Raw genomic sequence first — 22,629 nt, 5'->3', positions numbered from 1 at the left:
GCCTGCTTTAATGTTTTATTACCTAAATCTGCTAGATGGATGGTGAATTGGGCCCAAAAGTCTCCTTGTCTGTGGAAGGTAAGGAGCTAATGTAAGTGGAGTAAGAACAGCATTCTTATTTGAGCTTGGTGAGTTGGCAAACTTTACTGTAATTGGCTCAGTAGCTCCATCAGGAATGGTCCCATTCAACTTCTGGATAGCTCTTTCTGCCTCTATTCTCTGATCAAACCTGATGAAGCCTACCCCTTTTGATAGTCCTGTTTAAAAAAAAAATATCCTCATGAAAAATCAAGCATTTGTAGTTTAATAGAAATAGCATGTCTGTGAAAGAGGCTTCAGCTTTCAGAAAATCATTAAGTGAAAAATAAACATGCATATAATTAATTTTTTATTGAATGTTTCCAAGGAGAATCAATTGAAACCATGCATGTCACAATAAAGCATAATTAATTTGCTAAATTATTGTACTTAAATAAACAGAAAGCAATTATGAAATTATGATATTATAAACTTTTTTCAAAATTAATTTTGTGCCCAGTATCTAAATAAAATTGAGTATTTCTAATTAAAAAAATGCATATTAAGACCATGGAGACTTAAGCAAAGCAAATAATATACATGTTCTATTCATTTTATAATTACTATATAAAATATCATGTATCATTCTTAATATAGTGGTTACTGAGTCTGAGTCATTTAAAACAAATATTGACAAGTATATATAAATATTACAAATTGTGTTGATTACCAGGCAATATTGAGTTTAAATGAAGGGTAATTTGAATGTAAAAGCAAGATAAAAAGCTGCCTCACTTAAATCAATAGTTTTATAATGAAGAGAATTTGAATAACGTGATCAGGCTGTCGTGCAATACATTTAAAGCAAATAATATCATTAGTTACTCAAAGACAAAAATCAATGAAAAATTGATTAGCACGGCTACAGCAGGGCTTGTGATTATTGATTCTACGTTATTACTAAGAAATTTCTGCACGCTTCTGTGAACATATTGACAGTCCCAACAGAAAGTGTGCTGCCTCTAACAATGGAATAATCAAGTTATTTATTTCAGCCGATAGTAAATGCCTTTTATGTAAATCTCATAAAATATCAACATAAAAAAAACCCTAACATTTATTTTGCACAAGGAAGCTATAAAAAAGAAATACAATTATTTGTATTTATCTTTCTTTCTTTTGGTTGTATAAAACATTGATTTTTCATTCATAGTCTAGGAGATGTAGCAATGTTATCAAATTACCAATTATCTCAAAACCATTTAGGGAATAACTACAGGAAATGTCAATATCAGTTGAATCCTAGACACACAAGTATGGTACCAACAGAATCCTATACATCAAAACTGTTAAGATATCATTGACCAATACCATACTAAATTTGTCTAGTTTTTTTCCCTGATATTAATGTGTCTATCTCTATGATTGTGAGACCTGTGGGACTTGAACTAAGTTGAGATGTTTCTTATTCAGTCCATTAGTCCTATGTTAGCTTCTTTCAATTTAAAAGTAAACAATAGCCTCTTTAGCAGTTTTTAGAATAAAAAATTGACTGCAAAAAAAACCACAAAACAACTTAAAAATAAGAAATCTTCCCTCTCAAGCTTCATTTTTTTTTTTTTAAGTTTCAGATACAAAAAAATATAACCAGAAGTCATCCAATACACAAGAATATTCAATATATTTGTTAAAAATCAGCACAGTGTGTGTTATTCTGCAATAACTTTGTCTTCGGGAAGAGCTCCAAATATAACAAATCCACCGCCTTTTTTATTTACTACATTGAACTTTTATAAAAACAAAAAAAATATTATGTGGAAAAAAATGGAACACAAAAGCCAATGACATCTTCATGGAAGTTTACACTAGATATCATGAAATAAGTGTTAAGAAATGAGATAAATCTAGGTTATGAGAATTCAAATGATTCTACACATAAAACTTAAGCACAAAACATCAAAGCACCTTGAAAGATATATTAAAATATAAAAGAAATATTTCAAGTGAATTTATGATATTATGGAATAATAATTTCAATCATTTTCAAAGTAAATTTTGGATCAAATGCCATAGGTTCTAAATGTGTAACAATTGAACATATTTCTTCTTTCTTGCAATGTTTACTTAAGTGAACCAAAATTGGTAAAATTTTATTTTAATATATTTACGACAACAAAATTTAAATTGCAAGAAATATCGTTTCAGTGTATTTGCAACATGTATATATGGTAATTACAAGGGTGAAAGGTCAATCATAGCAAAAATATGAAGCTGTTGGTCTATAGAAATTGCCCTTCAGCCTTGTAATGGAACTCTATCTACCACAATTATTTATTCACCCATGGCATTACATTTTAATGATATGAGGCAAACTCATTAAGCCAAATCAAAGTGTTAATACAACTGAAGAACTCCGAGAATAAAATTAAAGGAAACAAGGAAAAAACAGAGGTAGATCTTAAAAATAACTGTCAACAATTAAAGAAATATAGTACAAGATAAATATAAGTTAATTAAACAGTATAATATGGAAGTTAAATAAATAATAAAAAAAAAAAAAAAAAAACAGCCCTCGCAATTTGTTGACATTTAACGTTGAGCATGCAAGCATCAAAGAACAACATTGCCAAAAACGTGACAAGAATTCTGACCTGTTGTATTATCATAAAGAATTCGAGAAGTTATGATTCTCCCGCAGTGGGAAAAATAAGCTTCCAATTCATTCTGTGTCATATTCTTTGGCAGGTTGCAAATATAAAGGTTAGCACCCTTTATGCTCTCGCTACTTGGGCGTGCGAGGGAAACCTAGGTAAAAACATGACTAAGAATGAATAAAAATTGAAAATTAAATCAAAATACAGTCACTTTTGTTTGCATTCTGTATCCCCCTTTTAAAAATTTTCGTGGGCCTCAATTTTTTCCTTGCATCCATTTTTTTTCATGTACCTGTATTTTGGTCATAGAGTATTCTTGATGTAATGATTTCGCCACAATCGGAGAACATTTGTTCCAAGTCCAATTGAGTCAGGGACTTGGGAAGGCCTGATATATACAGGTTGGCCCCTTTAATACTTTCACAGCTGGGTCGGGCAACAGAAACCTGAAAATAATCAACAAAATAATGAACGTGGAAAAACACAGCAACTGAAAATAAAACAGAAAAATACTGATAAAAAATGAAGGCAAAAATACAGAACTGAATACGAATAAGAGGATAAACAAGGCTAAATCCAATAAAATTCCAAGCTGGCGTCATCTCGATCTTGAGTGTGGTAAGGCAGTCTTGGATCAATAAAGACTGATGCTTCACTTCTGAGACAATGGTTAATTAAGATGGAAATGATATTACTGAGTTTGCTGCTTTTCTCTTTCCCTGAAACCACCGCAGCGGGACAATACCATCTAGACTAACATTTGCTATTTTTTGAAAGAAGAACACATATATATATATATGACCAAGTCGATGTTAGTTCAATACCTTCTCAAGAGTATTTATAGTACCCTTTTACCCTTACTATTTTTTTTATTAGTTCAAAAGTTATCCTGTAAAATTTAAAAATTTACTTTTGACTATTTTCTAAAAAAGTATTTGCATAAGCTGCCATACATTTTTTTCACTACCAATACTTACATAGTTTGTTTGTTAGAGTTACATTCAAAGTTATTGCCTACTTGATGGCTCATATTTTATTTGTTTTGAAAAAGTCATGCATTTTTCACTGAAGTGGAAGACATCTGTAAGCAGTTTTATTCTGATCATTCAGAAAAGTATTATCTTTTTTATTTCAGTCCCACAAGTCAGAGTTAGTGTTTGTATATCTTTTTAGCAAAAACGAATATTTTGGGCAAGGCATGGATATTCAAAATCATAGACTTTTGCACATTTACAAGTATGTGTATATGAACTTCTGGTTATAGCATCTATTTATACAAAGTTTGTTACAGATACTTTTTTCTACTTCCAAAAAAAAGAGCACATCCTTTGAATAGATTTACATTACTCTATTCAGAAAATGGATAAACCCTTGAAGCAGTTACACCATTAAGCCCATTACACTTTCCTAGCACAGTAATGAGTTCATTGATCTTATGATTCTGCATCATACCATTATAAAATGTCACCCAGTAAAGTCAAATACCAATAAATATTAAGATAATCCCTATGGAAATTATGTTACTGTATAAATTCCAAGTTAATGCATGCCTTTACTACATTACAATACAGTTAATTTTCTTGGTCGACTTTGAAAAAGGTTAATCAGACTAACATGGATACAATTCTTCAGTTATTATGGTTTTGAAATTAAACTGGTTGTTGAACATCAGTTTACCACAAAGAAAAAGCAGAAAATACTTAGAATACTAATTTAAAGTTTCAAGAAATTCCAAGATAGGCAAATTCAATAAAACAGAACCACTCATATTTGGTTTTGGTTAAAGATTTGTAACATAATTTGTATGGGGAAAAATTAAAAAAAAATATCTTTCTTTACCCTACCAGTGCACCTAATCCATGCTCCCAGTTTTAAGTGGTCCAAGTTTTTTATTTTGTATGTATTATTTTATTTATTTTAAGTTCTATGTTGTGTTTTTCTGTTTTCCATGTCTGGTCTTTGTCCCTGAATTACATTCATTCGATTTCTGCTAGAATTTTGGTTCCCTTGATATCTAAGTTGTAGAATTCTTGCCAATCTTGAAAGTTTGATCTTTGTGTCAGCAGCTACCATCATACCTTTACAAATTCTTAACTTGCTAAGTCTGATAGCAACAATTCCCATTTAGATTAGGCATTTTTTCTTTGAATACTGTATCTCATGACTAAAATGTAAATTCCAACATCTTTTTATGACTACTCCAAGCCTTTTCTGTTTCTAAGAGACAAATCTGTTTTCCAATAATAGCCTAAATCAATAAGCATCTCCATTTTATTACACTACTAAACCTAGATAATCAGTTTTTATGTTATCTACCGTAAGATCAGTCCATTTATTGTCTCTTGTCTTTAATTATTCTTTCTTTGGTTAAAAAATTACTCCATATACATCACAGAAATTCTGGTAGAGTCAGAATAAAAAAAAAAAGTTTATTAAGAATCATTTGTTGGAAGGTAATTATTTTCATTAACAAATGTCTGAAAATAAACCAAACTCTGTGGTCGTAGAAACCCTATTTTTTCCACTTGTTGAAAGGACAGTGGGTGATGGTCATTACGAAATGTCAGTTATAAATACAGTATAACCTAATCCCTTTCAGATTGAACATTTGGTGTGGTTTATAGACATAAGTTTGGTTAAAACAGGTTCAAAATGCATTGAAATTGACTTACATGAACTTTAGAAGATGATTGGTTTAGACAGGTTTCCAGTTTATTTGAAGTTTGATTTAAGCAAGTTCAACTGTACTCAAGTCCTGTGATGGAAATTTCAGATGGACAGTAGTATCTTACAGTAAACAGAAAGTGTTATGGTAAATGTCTTTCTTGCATTAAACATTGCATAACAATATATCCTATCACATTTGTCAAATGCAAGAATTCTAAAAAAAGAATATTGTTGGATATACTATTGTGGTATTTTGTCCCACCATCTTATGTTAAAATACAGGAATTTATCATGAATAGTCTCCCTTGTACAATTTTTTGCTTTGTCATGCCTACTTTTTTTTCCTTTTCCTTTTCATATCTATGGAAAAGCAAACTTACTTAATAGTCAAAATTATGTTTCTCTAAAATTCTTTGCCACACGACAAACAAAACCACATGAGAGTACTGAGATAACCCATTGTAGTCAAGACTCAAATTAAGCAAATTCAAATGTCCCACAAGTCAGATTCCCATGAAAACAGTATTGATTGTATAATGTATCATTTATTCCTAAATTGAAAACCAATAAAGGACTTGCATTCATTAAATGCTTCTATAATTTTCTAAAGGGTTCTGAAATCCATGGTAATCAGAAACAAAGAGCTATATTGACAATCAATATTTTCATTCTTGCTCAAGCCTTTTTTTGACTTGCAGAATTGAAAAGTGTTTTAGAAATGGAAGCATTAGCAGTAAAGTAGAAGTCATAATATTTCCTCACAAACCTTGAGCCACATTATAGAGATTGATAATCTTTTCTTTAACATAATTAAAATGATATGTTAATCAATTACATGTATGTTTCAAAACTGTTATCGACAACTCTGGTTGTCAAGGGAAAATATACAGAATGAGCATGAATAAAATGAACACTTTGGTGATGGTATAAGATCTCTTATTGATATGTTATAGATATCAAGCACTGCATAAAATTAAAGGTATTCTCTGTGACAGTGAAATCCTACAAATAAACTACATCCTGTTCAGGTATGGTATGATACTTTCCACCATACATCTAAAAAAAGTTTGACTTAAATGCATAATTTTTTTTCAATAAAATATATCCTGATTAGTTCACTATAAAACCACACCTGTTAACCCTCCCACATTAGGGGGAAGATTCCCAAAAAATCGAAAAAATTTTTAGAATCTCTCACATAAAAATAAAAGATTTGAGGGGGATTTTTGGTTAAAATTCCTACATTTTCTGTGAAAAATACTGGATAATTAATTTTATGTAAAAAATTTACCTTAACAGAAAAATCTCCCACATGAGACAAGTGTTAATAAGGGAGACTCTCCCACTTTACAGTTCCAAAGCTCAAGTAGCAGTCCTTATAAAAATCAGACAAGGAGGTGATTCATGTATGCTAAAAAACCACCGAATTCAGTTTTGTTTTTTTGTTCAGAAACAGTTACTGATTACATAACCAGTCTTAGTTTTTTTCATTTGGAGGTTGTGCTTTTGAGATAAAAATTACATAGATTGTACATGAAATTGGCACCTTGCAAGAGTTATCGTTCTTGATTCGGCTGATTTTAGTGGGAGATAAATTTAAGATTTTTTCAAAAGTGCAGATCTGAATACAGAAATAAATATTGTTATGTAAATATATAGCATACGTAGATTGAAAAAGCATTATGAGTTTGGTGGGTTTTGCATGACTTCTTGCTAAAATCATTATTTTTTTTTTTTCATCTAGCTAACTACTCAGCCTTGTTTTAGTTACTAAGGAACCACCTTGGGGAATCTACAATTTCTAAATTATATCTGCTATGTACAAATATTAGATTGTAGATCAAAGCAAAAGTCTAGTGTAAATTGAGTTTGATCTGCCATGTTTTATGACTTCCAATATTGTCTGTTGTGAGATGCTTCAGTTCAAAGCCTCTATCACATCTTCTTTTTGACTACTGGAAAAGGTGTTGTTTTTTTTTTTCTATCAAGTTTTATACAATAAATGACCATAAAAAAATGACAAAGTTAAAAAAAAATCAATGGAGATGTCTGTTTTGCCAGTTCTATGGAAGACTTACTATTGCATCTACAATGTATATGAAAGAGGAATATCAGACTTAGAAGGGAACAGCTTATATAGTAGTTCTTCTAAATGCATTCAATATTTCAAAATTACTTTAAACCTAAAGTGTTGCAATTTTTTTCTTCAAATTAAGCAGTATTCATGATATCCAACATAATTATAATGATTGAACAAAAAAGAAATGCAAGCAACAATAAATATTTTATTCAATAACAGATTGCACTTGAACAAATGAAATTTTTCAAATACACAGAAATCTAAAATAGCTACTAAAATTTTGAGAAAGACACACAAAACTAAAAAAAAAGCTGAGTACATAAAGAGAAGACATTAAACTTAACACAATTAATCAGAAAACAACTGAAGAAAAATAATCAAAGGATTACGTGGGATCCTCTCCACATTTATGTAGAAAATTTATGGCAGTACCAGTGGGTGCATTTCTTAATTGGGTTGCATCTTAAATCATTTGGTTAATACACATCAAGCTAATTTGCGCATACTTAATGCAGGAATAGGGCCATTTACCATTAATTAAGTATACAACACACTCTATGTGGATGCAGTTTCATAAGAAAACGCTGATTAAGTGGATAAATGGAATCATATGAACAATTTTCAGCAGTTGGAATCATAAAAACAGAGGAGTATAAATAAGAATTTGAGATTGTTTGATCTTAAATTTGCTCTTTGACATTCAAAGAAATACCACATTCTAAAGAAATAATATAAAGCTTAATGACGTTCTCATCTATTTTAAGTTCATCCAACTTCACCTACTGGATCAGATTTTGAATGAGTGAGTAAAAATTTGGGTTTTGACCATATCAGTAACTCAATCTTCACGGAATATTAAGCCAAATGGTGTCATGGTCAATTTCAAAGCTTAATCATGCATCAAAAAACAAAATCATAATTTCAGGAAGAGTAATTCTTTGGTTAATTGCAGCATGTTGAAGAACATATGTCATCACTTATAGATCAATTTATGCAACTGCTGAATATTGCTACACAAATTATTATTGTAGCAATCTCTTGAGAGATTTGCACAAAGACAGAAAAAAAATATAATATTGATCACCATGGTAACTGGAAACAAGATCAAACCGATGCATTATATCTTTTCCGATAGAAGGCAATGGTTGGAAGACTTCAACCCCTTTTGATTAGTTTTTATTCTGTGAATCTCATCAATTATATTTCATCCATAGATAGCACAAAATAATTAGAATTCCCATTATTAAATGTGGGTGGATTGAGTTAAACAGAGACAGAAACAATGGTTTTAGATTTTTCATTACCACAAAGTAAAAAAGTATAAGGAATTAAAAAACACATCGCTAAAAGAATTTCTAAAGAAATTTTCCTCTTATAAGAAATCAGCAACAAACACAGGTATTGCATTTTCATATTTCAATTTTTTTTTTACCATACTAGTTATATGTCAATCTAAATTCAGTGTACTTTAATAAATTAAAAACCCAGCCAAATCAAGGTTTAAAACAATCTCTGAATATGTGTCCATTTCAATGACAACATGAAATAGACATCATGTCACTGAACTCTAAACAGCATGGATAAGTAAAAATAATTACCAATTCAAATTGGAAATAATCACATTTATCTTCTTTCTATCTATATGATTTCATTGATTTTTTATCATTATATATTAGTTTCAGACATCTGTTACTCTTTCAGCACAATATATTTAATACCAAGTATAGATCTCATGTCTTTTTGTATAGCGACATATGGTCAAATTTACTTTGTTATTTCTCTTGCTAGAAATAATAAAAACATGTTACAACATATTTCCAATATATCAGAAATATAGCCAGGTATATACTAATCTTCAGTGATTCAGATCTAAGTGAGTTTTCAAAATAAATTCTATGATTCAACTGAGAAAATCATTGAGTCATCTTGGGTTTAATGGGTCTTATATCTTCATTTTATGTCCAAAGATATTCTTTTTCTAATATTGGTGCTAAAAATGGATGAAAATATGAGGTTAAAGGGTGCAACATCCCAATAAATGAATATTTGATGTAATATCTATGTGCAATGCTCTGTGCTGCATAAAAGCCTAATTTAGATGCAAAATACCAATCTAATTAAGAGTACAAAAAGGAAAAGCAAGAGTCCCAATACCACTGCAAGGACACAAAATCTTCCAAATGCCAATGCAAGTTTAAATGTCATATACAGAAAGCTAATAGATTAAAATCTACTTCCCATTATCTACATGATAAAGGCAAATTCAGGCTTTTAAGGAAGAGTTTATTTTAAGATCATCATGATACCAGCTTTTAAAAAAAAAAGATCAATATGCAATTCTACAAGTAACTCCTTCTTGCAGTATGTTTTTGGTATTAATATAATAAAAAAAAAAAATTGCATCAAATTGGCTTTATGTTTTCTTTAAAGTACAAGTAGTCATAACCTATTAAAAATCATTACTAACACTAAATTACTAAGAATTATAAGTCTAAAAGTTCAGGAATAAGAATATGGAAATATCTTGTCAGCCTGAATTTGCCTTGTGTGTTGTTAGAGAGAGTGAAAACCTCATTCACGCATTCCCCCTACCTTAATGGTTTTGTTCTGCAATCTAAGACCATTCAGAGTATGAATGGCCTTCTCTGCATCTCTGGCACACTTGTAGTTAACAAAACCATAGCCGAGACTCTGACCTGAAAAAGATTTAAGGTTCCCTGAAATTGTACAACATCAAACGTCAGTAAACAAATAAATAGACGACACAAACAAGAAAACAGATGTATCACTGTGTAATTATGTGTATGTCTGCTGAATTTTTTGCACTTATACCGATACAGCATAGTTAAGTTATTCAAATTTATTTTGTATTTAACAGGCATACCATTATGGACAAAAATCTGTCATCAAAGAATACAACTCCTAATGATAGTGGAGCTAATGATATTTTTATCAACCTTGCTTTGAAAACTAATCAAGTCACAGATCCTAGACTTGTCTCAAGGGATACGAATTGCTTGCTAGACAAAAACAAATCAACTATTTTCCACTGACCAACAAGAGAAGAAATAATAAAATAAGAAAATACTGTCTTTTTGTTTCAATCTTCTTGCAGGGCTTTCCTTTAGGCACCAACAATTATATTTTTTATTTTTCCTGACATTTAACTTATCTAACAAAATTTTACTGGTCATGCTGTTTTACTTTAGCCTATTTTTTAACGACTGTAATTTTGAAAGTTTTAGCTGAAGTTCCTTTAGTAATTTTGAATAGATTAAATATTTAGGGCCTATTCTTTAAAGATCAAAATCTCAATCAGTCAAAAACCCTATGGTGGATCCAGTAATTTATAAAGAGAAGGCAGGGATTCTAGGCTACCATTCGCTCCTTTGCAAAAAATTAATAGAAATTTTCCTACAAAAAGGGGAGGGACTCCAACCCCAAAATGCCCCCCTGGAGCAGTTTTTGTCATCTCTAAGAAGAAATTACCTATGGCCTTTTATCTTTCAAAGCAATGTAAAAAATAATTTTTCACATACATGTACAAAGATGAAAGGTCAGGATAAAAAGATGTTGCTTCAGGAATGTTTTCCTTCACATATTTTAAATAACTAATAAAACACAGATGGAATGTTGAATTTATTGAATACAAGTCTTCAATATTTAAAATTATATATTTTGACTGTGGGAGTAATCATAATGCTAAGGGCATAATCAATTTGTTTGGCATTTTTTACATTAAAATCTTAATGCTTTCATCTGTTGCCATCATCAAAATAACAATGGATATTGGCATGACTACCTATGCCAAAATGATGTAATTCAAGTGAAAACTTGATTATACAATCAAAATAGACATCAGAAATACATTCTTTAACAGTATTGGCAAAAATTACACAATCAGTTTGAAGAAGATTAGGAGCTGAGAGATGTCTCAGAATCATGATAATTTTCTGATGAGTAGTGAAGAACTGTTCACTCTCATTTAAAATGAAAACTTAAAGAACAATGAAAGAACATGAAAATTTCTGAGGTATGCAGCTAGGCATTTTCAATTTAATCACTTTAATTTTTCATTTGTGAAAAAACTCATAAGCTCAATGAAAAATAATGATAAACTTTCTTGAATTTCAATATAAATGGACTTATCTTCATGACTATTCAATCAAAGATGACAGAAATATCGAAAACATTTATAAATCAAAACTTGTAAAGACCAAATGGACAGCAGTTTCTCTTAGAAATTAAACGATGATTGTCCGTGTATTCCACAAATCGACTTACAATTTGCCTGCTCTTGCCTAACAGTAATAAAAAAGCAGTGGTAAGTTCATTACTAACACAAATAGGCCTAATTACCTGTAGGTTTATCCCTGATCAGCTTACAGCTTTCTACCTCCCCAATACTAGAAAACAGGGCTCTTATCTCCTCCTGTGTCATGGTCTGGGGTAGATAGTTCACGATCAAGTTTGTCTTGCTACAGTTCTCATCTCCCTGGGACTCAGTTGATGCCGGAGATGTTGTACCGTTCTGTTGCTGAGGTGGTTGTTGCATTGGAATAGCATGTTCCATCTGGAAAAAGAAAAAAAAAGCTACATGTTCCTCGTAAGAAAACTGTTGTGGAAGAATCTTAATTTACAAGTACAATGTATATTGATAAAATATAAGCAAAAAGAAAATAATTTCAAAATTTGTCTTCTTACAAAACCTAGATTTGTAAATTCAGTAAAAAGTAAGAATAAAAGTGATTGATATTTCAATCAGTAATGAATGTGTTAGTGAGAAATTCTAGAGACATAGATTCTAAACAATATTAATTAGGGTACATGTATTCTGTGTATTGTGCACTATACTTTTGAAAATTGAATTGTAGAAGCTGCAATAGTCCATACATGTTCAATGTATTACATTAATTTACTTTACATGTACAATATACTTATTTCACTAATACACATCTACATGTATTGATATCTGCCCATACATGTACAATGTACATCACCACAACACAAAAATTTCACATCCTCAATAACCCAGTATCATTATGTTCTTCACAGAGATAATAAATAATCAAAATTCCACAGATAAAATACAATAACAAAATCATAAACAAATTAAATAGAAATATTAGTTAAAGAAACATTTGATAGATTTCCCCAGAGTACCTTCTCTGCACACTTCAATGCCATAGCAAGGTTAATCAGTTGATACAACAGATAAGAGAGAATGTGAAAAAGCAATTTGATGGTAATACTGTTATCAGAACACCATAAAACACAGTAATGTCAGTACCCATTTACACACAATTATCAGAGGTGCTAAAATCTTATGGCTCATCACCTAACATTGTAATGAGCAGGCTCTCACAGACTTCAATTCAATCAGTCAATGACACTTCTTTGGCAAAATATATGATAGACTGATGATTTTTGGGGACATTAGAATTGACCATGAAATTGTTTTGACTTTTGGTTAGGTTACAATGAACTACAAGCACAAGTTCTTGCTTACGGCCAAACATTACCTTAATGTTTTGACGTTCACCTACTCAGAGCTCAGAACATGGCTATACCTACATTTGTTCAAATGTGGGTACGAATTAAACATTAATTAATGGATAGACACTCTGAAAACCTAACAACAACTAATTAAAGAATCAACGAAAATTTGTATCCATGAATTAAAGTACTTTCACATTTGAATTTAGGGCTAATTTTACAGGTTCAGGAAGACTTGTGAAATTATTCCCATAATATGGAAAATATGATGTTTCACAAACCGACAGCGAAGTCAGGGTTTGAAATTATCAGGAGCCCCACTTGCCAATGGTCCCTAAAACTTGGTGTGACTGTGGGCTACTAAGCCAAAACTTTTGGTTAAAACCTTGTGCTTATGTTCTTCTTGCTTTATAAATGCAAAGTATGTTTTGCTCAGTTTATATGAACACAATCACATGTACAAGTAGTACATTTACAATAAGTGATCACCCTTAGATTCATAGAAATAACAGATATTATATTCAAAAGCTCTTAACCCAATTTCTTTGATGGAAAGATAACATATAAGCAGACAAACTATAATACAGCAATCTCTTTCTTCCAGGTGGATATTTTCAAATTTTTAGACAAATGCTTTGAACCAAAAACATACTGCAAAGCATCTCTCATAAATTATGACAAGAAAATGCAATTGGGGGTCTGTCTACAGCAGTTTCAACAGTAAGCATTAAACTGATGGTATATGATCAATTAGAAGATATTTTCTGCAGTAATGATAACACTTATCATCTGTGTATCAAATATATACACAGATGGTCAAGAGATGATGAAGGAATTTATCAAAACATCAGTATCACATTTAGATAGTGAGGTCAAAACAGTTACAAGATCTTTTGCTCTGCTTCCTGCAGAGGCTTTTATCGTTATCTATGAATCAAAATGATGCAGAATAGCACCTTTTTTTTCAATAGGCTGGTACAATTCCAAGATCTTTAGCAAGATGAAGAAATATTTATAGATTGAGAATTGTTTGAAAAAAGCATATGATTTTGTAGAAATACAGATAATTTCAATCAAAATTTGAAAGTGCTCCATATCGTTCTTGGCGATGACAACAGAGCAGTGATATAATGTGTCTGAAGCAGCATTCCTTTGAGGATTAACCTTAATTTTGTGTTTTTAGTCATATTAGCTACAGTAGTGTCAATTGGATATAGATCAGTTTCTAGAACTAAATGCTTACAGACAAACCAACTAGTTACCACAACACTGAAAAAGTGATCACCCAACTGCTACAAAGTTCTGTATATTGGAATTACAAGTGATATTATCTAAATCAAATCATCAGACAATAAACTTTGTTCCAAAAAAAATACCTGACATTCATTCTATTCAGTTGATCCTGAACTTTGCTATTAACATTCACACATCTTTCCACTCAATCAAAAAAGCTTGTAAGACAGAAATGAGGCCTAATGGTACAAGGAGCAGAAATAATCCACTTATCATGAAGAAGTACTAAGTATTTAAACAATGTCTATGTTGACATTACCCTTTCAATACACTAATCTAGGATTTAACCAGCAACAAGAAATGGATATTAAGATAATACATAGCAATCAGACTTAAAGACCAGTTTGTCAACCACTGCCAATCTATCCTTACTCAAAATCCAGTGCCTTAACTTCACAAAAGCTATAACAAACAAGCCAGGAAACATTATATATATTACATCAATGTTGGGATTGATTGATGGTTAAAAATTAACAATTACAGATCATACACATTTCCATTTTATTTAAGGTTCATCAATACCTTTTCCACAAATATGGGCTCAATTTTATCACAAATTTGCCTCTTAATAAATCTTAAAAATGTTATGGCATAATGTGTTCTAGACATGAAAAAGTCAACATTAAATTTTATGTAAAATTAAATAAAAAACTGACCAGTAGTCAGAGGGAAACTGGTGGTGAAATTAAGCCCATATTTGTCAAAAATTAATGAACCATAAAAGAAAATCATTCATCACATATTCGTAGTTTGAAAATATGACAGTATTGCGAAAAGGACCACTGGAGCATTCTACATTTTTTCCTTAACAGAAAAGTGTCTCTTGTAAGAAGAATCATAGGGAACTTCTATAATGAAAAGTTCTAACATTTTCATATCAATCTTACACTGAATTCCTGAAAGACATTTTCCCAGGAGAAATAAAAAAACAAACAAGGAATAGCATAGATGTAAGAAATCCTGTACACATGAACCTAATCCTTACTCATTGGCACTGGTTCAATTATTTGTAAAAAAAAATGTTCAAATATGTATTTGACAAAGATCAATTCCTGTTTTCAATAATTGAAGACTTATGAGAAACACAACAGCTGTTCATCAAAGGCAAAACTTTCGTTGCTGTCTGAAATTTTTCGAAACACAACTGTTTTAGTGTGCAACAACAGACGTTTAATTGGCATACCCCACCCTATGTATAAAGTACTAAAGTAGGTTTTCATCAGATAGCATTTTAATTCATATCTATCTATTTAAGAAAATATCTTCCCAAAAAATCAAGGAAATGTGGAAATGATATTATGTTTCTATAGAGATAGAGAACTTGAACATCCTAACAGCACGATATGATTTGGCAGATGTTTAGTTCGTGTTTGAAAACATTCTTTCTCAGGAGTTTTTCTAATATCTTGTAGTTGTAACACATATTAGTTATTATAAAGGAATGCATAAATCGGTGATATAATGTAGCACACAAAGTTACATTAGAATCATAACATGTGTAATATGCTTGAAGAAAACATGGCTTCTGATAAAACATCAACCTTACACTTCAGTTTTCAACATATTAATGGTAAATTATGTTTTCAACAACACATGCATTGTCTATTTTGGTGATTTTTATAATGATAATTTTCTCTGAAAGACAAATTAATCCCTTCAGAAGCTCTCTCTGCAATATTATCGTAATATTAACAATGTCTAAGAAATCTCTTGTCTGGTGTCATGGCCGATGGGTATGATGCTTTTACCATCAATTCAACATACACATAAATGTTCTATAATTGTCTGTATGAATTTCTCGTTTAATTTAATGCCTCCTAACCAATGTTTTGCTACAATGTATAAAGACCTACTTTTTTCATAATCACTGATTGTGCACAAAAGCATCTTACATGTATCTATATTTTTTTTAACCTAGGCAAATAATTTATTACAAATAATATCATTACATCTTTATGAAACATTCTTCATTCAAAAACATGACTCATAATTGTCATCCTATGCACCAAATAATTACTCTGGAATCTCCCAATTATTCTATGCTCTCATCAACCCAAATCAACATGGTCAGATACACTAACTTAATTAATGATGAGTTCTAATGATTGGCTCTGACACAATTATGTTTATACATGTGTTTTTCTATGTACATTCTCACATAAAACATAATTACAACTGGTTGGTACAGGGAATACACATCCACTTTTCAGTACCTGATTACAGTAACTATGATCTTAGGTGTCTGAGAGTGTATTGATTTCCCTTCTGAGTATAGACCAATTACCTATGACTGGGAACTCCAGGGATTAAATACAGACTATGGTGCTCAAAGCCTGTTTTGTTAATGAATTATACAAAATGTTGGATCATACCATGTTTTACCGTTAGGAAGAAAACAATTCAGAAAAAAAATATACATGTATGAGGTATAATTGGAACTACTCGTGCATTTTCCGTCGTGAAGTTGTCTATTCATCGAGATAGACTTTTTCCAATAAAATGCTAGAAATAGAATCACAATAATATGATATATATTTGATGTTAACGTTCATTTCAGTTTTAATCTATGTGAGAATTAACACCTTGACACAACACGTGTATGCTGACGAAACTTACTATTTTCTGTTGTTGCTGGAGGGTCATCATATTGAAGGAAATCATATTTGTCGTCTTTGTTCTAGTTGGCTCTTCTAATTTCAGAATCTTTAAAATAAAGGAAAAACCCAATAATCAATACTGACGTTTTAATTTGAACAAAATGAATCTATTTGAAAAATGACATAAATCGATACTATACTACGCACATTTAAGTTGATTAATGTATATTTATATCACTTACCTGCATTTGAGAGATGAAAATGTAAGAACTGAGTTAAAAACTAAACGTAAAACTGAACCAAACAAAAGAAAACGTAAACCGCTACACACAAAGATGTTATATTCCAACGATCGTGCTCCGTGTAACGGCAAAACAACAGATTGTGACCCCCGAGTAAATATTTGCATCAAATTATCGCCACCTCCAGCTGTCAAATTTCAACCAATCACTGACGAGAATACTACAATGGCACGTGCCGCTTCGTTACGATTCATTCAGTAGCCAAAGAAAATAGAATTTGCATTATTTATTCTCATTAAGGACAAGAAAATCGATTGTGGTCGCTATTCATGATATAAATTTAATTTCTTTACATTAAATATGTTCATTACTGAAAATCGACACACGAACAAATGAATGTGTTTACACAATAACGGATCGAAGTGGGTTCGATTGTCAATAAATAACAGATGTTACATTTTTTGTCAGTTCGCACATTTACACCTCAGAAGAAAACACTATATGGCACCAAGTAAAATTAGTTAATGAAAGAAAAGAGACACTCGAGATATAACTTGGTGCAATGTAGTATTTTAGACGCGTGCGTTACACAAAAATGTGCAATTTGATTGATTTTTAATTGACGATTTCATGGCGTGGCGGAGTTAAAAACAGTTCGCATGCAGATATGGAGTTTTTATGAAATCTTGCAGCAAAAATAATTGTTTTTAAATTGAACTTGAAAAATACTTTTAACGATTTATTAACGTACTTGTAAATATATATTTTATGACAGCAGAGAGTCGGGGTAGTGTGGACCGATAAAAAAGCAAATATGCTGATTGAAGAGATGTAAACAAAAAAAACCTTTAAAATATGTATACCTATCACTATCCAAATGTTAAAGAAATTACAGAGTGTGCTTCCATTTAATAAGAATAAGAATATTTTTTGTTCCATATAGAGGTCTCAGCATGGAGAATGTAAATGCATACTAAACATACACAACACCATAATTAGATATGGGACATATACCAGTACTGAAGTGATGAAGCACCGAACAACACCAGAGACTCGTAATTTTTTAATACGTCAAATATACATTATGTGTAAACTAAGCAACTTGCAATATCCTTTTTAAAAATATTTCTACATCTAATTCGTCTTTTCTCGTGTACATGTATATCTCAATTATTATAATAAATTCATATCTAATATGTTTATGTTCGTTAATATAAAAAAATGTTTTCAACTTGCGGTTTAACTAAAGTAACTAATATCATAAATCATTCGTACTTTCGTCATTAATATGTCAAATATAGTGTAACGTTATGTGTAAACTCAGCAAATTGCAATATCCTTTTTTTCAGTAATTCCTCGCGCACATGTATATAACAATTAGTATACTAATTTCATCTCTAATATCTTTATATATGTTTTTGATAAAGTTTTCAGCGTGCGCTTTAACTAAATTAACTAATATCAGAAATCATTCGTGCAACATTATTTTCCGATGCATCATGGTCTCAGGTAAATTTTTGCCATAAACCTAAAACCAACTTTCATATACAGTCATATATGACTGACGAAAACCAGTCCTACTAACAACAAAAAAAGCACAGTCACAGTAAATTGCTTTTTATAAGGCTTTTATTTCTGCCTGGTGCCACATTACATCCATATGGACACAAAATCCACGCTGCAAGGTGCAAAACGAAAACATGTTTACGCGTGTCTTTATAATAACAGGTTGTAAGCAATAGAGAATAATATAATACAGTGAACTTGTCACAGATAGGCAGCTAAGAGATCCCGTCTAAGACGGGCGTAAGCTGTCGGACCCTATATAACAGCCTAGCTACATAATTTCGACCGTCCGCGCGAGACCCGACAGGGTAGTAAAAGACGTTAAAAACCTCTTCAGTCAGTCAATTACTTCCATTGGATAGAGCTACCTAATTAAATAAGAACAAAATATCTCGTCTTGCACGTATGCTTGACCACAACAAAAGAACTTGTGTCGCATGTTTGTTTAAGGTCGGAAAATCCTAAAACGTGTTGCCTTTTATCGGCAAGTTGGAACTTTTGTCTTCGTACATTAATAGTTTAGAGATTATCTTCCGATTGCTTGCTTGGTGTGTCAGTCTTTCTTTATAATTAAAGTACCAAAATTCAATGAGTAAATCATTAAAAAAATTTGATGACATCACAATCATTACAAAATTTGGTCTATGAGATGATAAACAAAATTTTTGATCCAATCAGAAACCGTATTACTTCTGAAATCAAATTATTAACTTAAGTGTATAAAGCCTGTCCTTGGTTCCAGTCCGCCTATACCACGTGTTGAAGACATAGTCCGTTTGCATTGATGTTTTTTTTATTTATTTATTTATTTTTAATATTTAACTTCTTAATCAATGTTTCTAATTTTTGAACAAGTTACACGAAATAACCTGGTTTGTGGCAGTTTACCTCGCGGTTTATAATAAGTGTTAACTGGCCCAAGCCACGCTATCGAGTATAACCTGTTAAAAAAATTAAAACATTCCGTATTTAATTTTCAATGCGTGGAAATTCTAACAATAAGAATTGATTCGTTATCGAAACGTTAGTTTCTTCTTTCTAAACTAGACAGACATTTGATTTAAATCTGAACCAAATGGATGTTAAATCATGCCATGCTTTAACAGAGGTCATATTTAAAAAAATGAAGATTTACACACTAAAAAATGAACTATTTCAACATTGCACTCCATTTTGCTTTTCTTTTTTTGTTGTTAAATGCATAAAAACTTTTTTAAATGAAAAAGATAGTAAGCAACAATGTCTTTAAAAATATACATGTGCATTCACTCATTAAATGGAAAGAAACAAAAATATAAAAATGAGAAATTCAAGTTCCATCTAAAGCTAGATAGCATAAAACTTTAAAAACGCGCATTTTCTGCATATTTAGATATTTAGTGATGACCGATACCTTCTGAATTCAATATTTTTGTTTTGAATTGTTGTGTTTTGTTTTTGTTTTTGCGGTCTTGTAATGATATCACCCTTTATTTCCAAGAGACCCGACAAATCAAAGGTTACACTAGTGTTAAGTTAAAAGAAACCAAATTAAACTTAATCGAATTGTTTCCGTAATTTAAGCATTTAAGCAAAAATCGTAAGAATTCACTTAGTTTCTACGACGTCTAACTGCTTCCAATGCTCATGTATGAGGTCTCGCAAAATAAATGCCACTTGCTGCTTTAAATGACAATGCACCTACCTCCATGAAAACTTTTAAAAATATTTTTCTTATTTTTTGCATTTGCATATTGCAAAACTAACAGAACCATAAATCCGAATAATTACTCCGTGGTAGCCATAATGCAGAGGCGAGCAGAGGTGATTCACAACTCCCTCGGTTTATATGTATAGATGTTAGGAACTAATATATTCACTTATCTAAACTGAAATGTTCATGTCTCAAGAAATGGTATGGAGTGATTTTTTGGGGGAAAGATATACCATTAAAATTGAGATAAAATAATTTCAGACTAATAAATGTATTATCCCAGAGTATCAATAACTTTATTGTCCAAACAGATTTTTTTTTGTATGAACTTACTGGAGAATTTGTTTCAAGCATGTAATATTATAGTATATAACAGTTAAGACACAGTAATATTCCAAAACTGACCATAATAAAAGACTCGATTTGAAAAGATTAGATTATAATACCCATAGCAAATTACAAATACACAAGATTTTGTGATATTTTTAAGTCTCAAATTGTTACATTAATCCAAAGTACGGAATAAAACAATAATTACAATGAAATCTACTGCAAATTCATCTTCAAAATAGACCATTTTGTGATAACGTTGGGGTAGTCCATGAGCATGCTCACCAACTTACCACAAAAGGGTTTATTCCTATTAAAAAAAAATCGGACACACATCATCAAATTATGCAGTCGCAGTTATAGTCAGTAGTGTGCTAGATACCATCTACATCAATAGGCATTTTTACATGTGTGCAAATGAAAAGTGAGCATTTAATGTAGATTATGAAGAATACTTATTGCCGGGTAGTACCCTACACCTTACCACTGAGACCATCCACAACTAAGTGCAATGCCAGGCCACGCAGCGTTGATTCTATCACATTTCGCAATGACTGTCGCAGTCCGGTTGAAATGATTTCAGTTTGGCTATGATTTAGCTGCACTATTTGATATAAAATATGGGGGGCATACTTTTCTTGAATTTTTTTTTCAAAATTCTTCTGCATGAGACATTATATACATAATCTCCACGACACCTCCGTTTAACCAAATTTGCCCTGCATGCGTATTTTGTCTTTTTTCTTCTGTTTCAATAGCAATGACATTCCCCTCATGTGCAGCAGTTCCAAATAAATGATGTCTTTGAATAATTTTACCATTTTGATAAGCTTTTTTTCTTACCAGAAAATCGATTTGGTGCAAGAAAGCTAAAACAATGATGGCGTCACGCTTCATCGCTGTAACTTATGCAGTATTGGGCATTTTAATTGATATTAGAGTTCCGCTTCTCAGAGCTGAGTAAATAAATCTAATAACATCAATTTATAATTTAAGCATTACAAAGCAATTATATTATGTTACTGAATTTATTGTCAAATTCACTGCAATATTTTGAATATTTCAAATTAATAGATATGAGAGATTTTTTTCGGCTGACCATGCTGACCGCATTTGTAAATTTTGACTCAACATATGTGGTGCATGTATTAATATTTAACATATTTTATTCCTTTCAAGTTTCATTTAATTGGGATATTGTTAAGTTTATCAACAATATTTATCAATGCGTGATTTGTGACCAGTTAATTTGGTTTAATATTTTAAAGCACCTTCCAAGCTTTCATACAATTTTAATTCCAATATCAAGTGCTGCAGATGCATACAAAAAATATATTCTAAAAGGCTGTTTACCACAAAATTATATCTGCATGTAGCTAAACTTTTTCAAGTTGAAGTAATTCTCAATGTCTAAATTCCGAAGTTCATTGGGTTGGTGCAATGTTTGTATCCGAGTTTGTTTAGTTGCGTCTTTATACCTCTAATTGAACTGAAAGAATTATTCTGGCAAAACGAAAGGGGTGCTTTCTGTCTGTTTTGATTGTATTGTATTGTTATATCAGTATATGCGCCATTAAGTAAAAATGTCATAAGCAGGTGCCCGTTCGAATAATGAAAACTGTTACCATGGATTGCGGTTTCTGTCGTGGCAATGTATAATGCCCATGCTTTCAGCCATCCAATACGAGATGCAGGTGTTAGTAAACTTACTGACAACCACCTTGCTGATTAGATCCATTTTCAACAATTAGACTGCTGTCTTTTTGAAGAAAAATATAGTAACTACGTATACAAAATTTAAAAAAAATGCACATTGGGTATAGTCCTATACAGAGGTGTATGAGTGTCGTCCGAATATTGTATATATTCAAAATTTCGACGTTTCCAATATCGAAATTGAAGCTGAACTCAAGACTTCGAGTTTGAGGATGAAAGTCTAAATCTCAAGTTTGATAAAAAAAAAAAAAACAATCAAGTCATGAAAGTCGAAATT

At 31.1% G+C, this 22,629-nt stretch overlaps 1 protein-coding gene across 7 annotated transcripts in view; it reads right to left on the bottom strand.

Annotated features, from left to right (window-relative positions):
- The window catches only part of LOC148628676 (ELAV-like protein 1), a 30,393-nt gene that overhangs the window by 6,623 nt on the left and 1,141 nt on the right, over positions 1–22,629 (bottom strand). For 2 of the 7 annotated variants that reach the window (XM_088592384.1, XM_088592376.1), the window contains exons 2-6: positions 16,825–16,911; positions 11,779–11,992; positions 10,012–10,136; positions 2,965–3,118; positions 23–257 (exon numbers count right to left, since the gene is read on the bottom strand). In XM_088592384.1, the coding sequence (XP_088448510.1) occupies positions 23–257; positions 2,965–3,118; positions 10,012–10,136; positions 11,779–11,992; positions 16,825–16,869 (773 nt within the window). In that variant the 5' untranslated portion in view covers positions 16,870–16,911. Of the gene's footprint in view, positions 1–22; positions 258–2,669; positions 2,824–2,964; positions 3,119–10,011; positions 10,137–11,778; positions 11,993–16,824; positions 16,912–17,047; positions 17,228–22,629 lie in introns of those variants that run through there. The other 5 variants (XM_088592349.1, XM_088592369.1, XM_088592344.1 and 2 more) reach the window with 5 other exon arrangements.

The sequence above is a fragment of the Perna viridis genome, chromosome 1, assembly GCF_037379345.1.
Source record: "Perna viridis isolate PV_CMFRI_1.1 ecotype Kerala chromosome 1, ASM3737934v1, whole genome shotgun sequence".
NCBI classification, from domain to species: Eukaryota; Metazoa; Mollusca; class Bivalvia; order Mytilida; family Mytilidae; genus Perna; species Perna viridis.
This window is presented reverse-complemented; position numbering and strand designations above follow the sequence as displayed.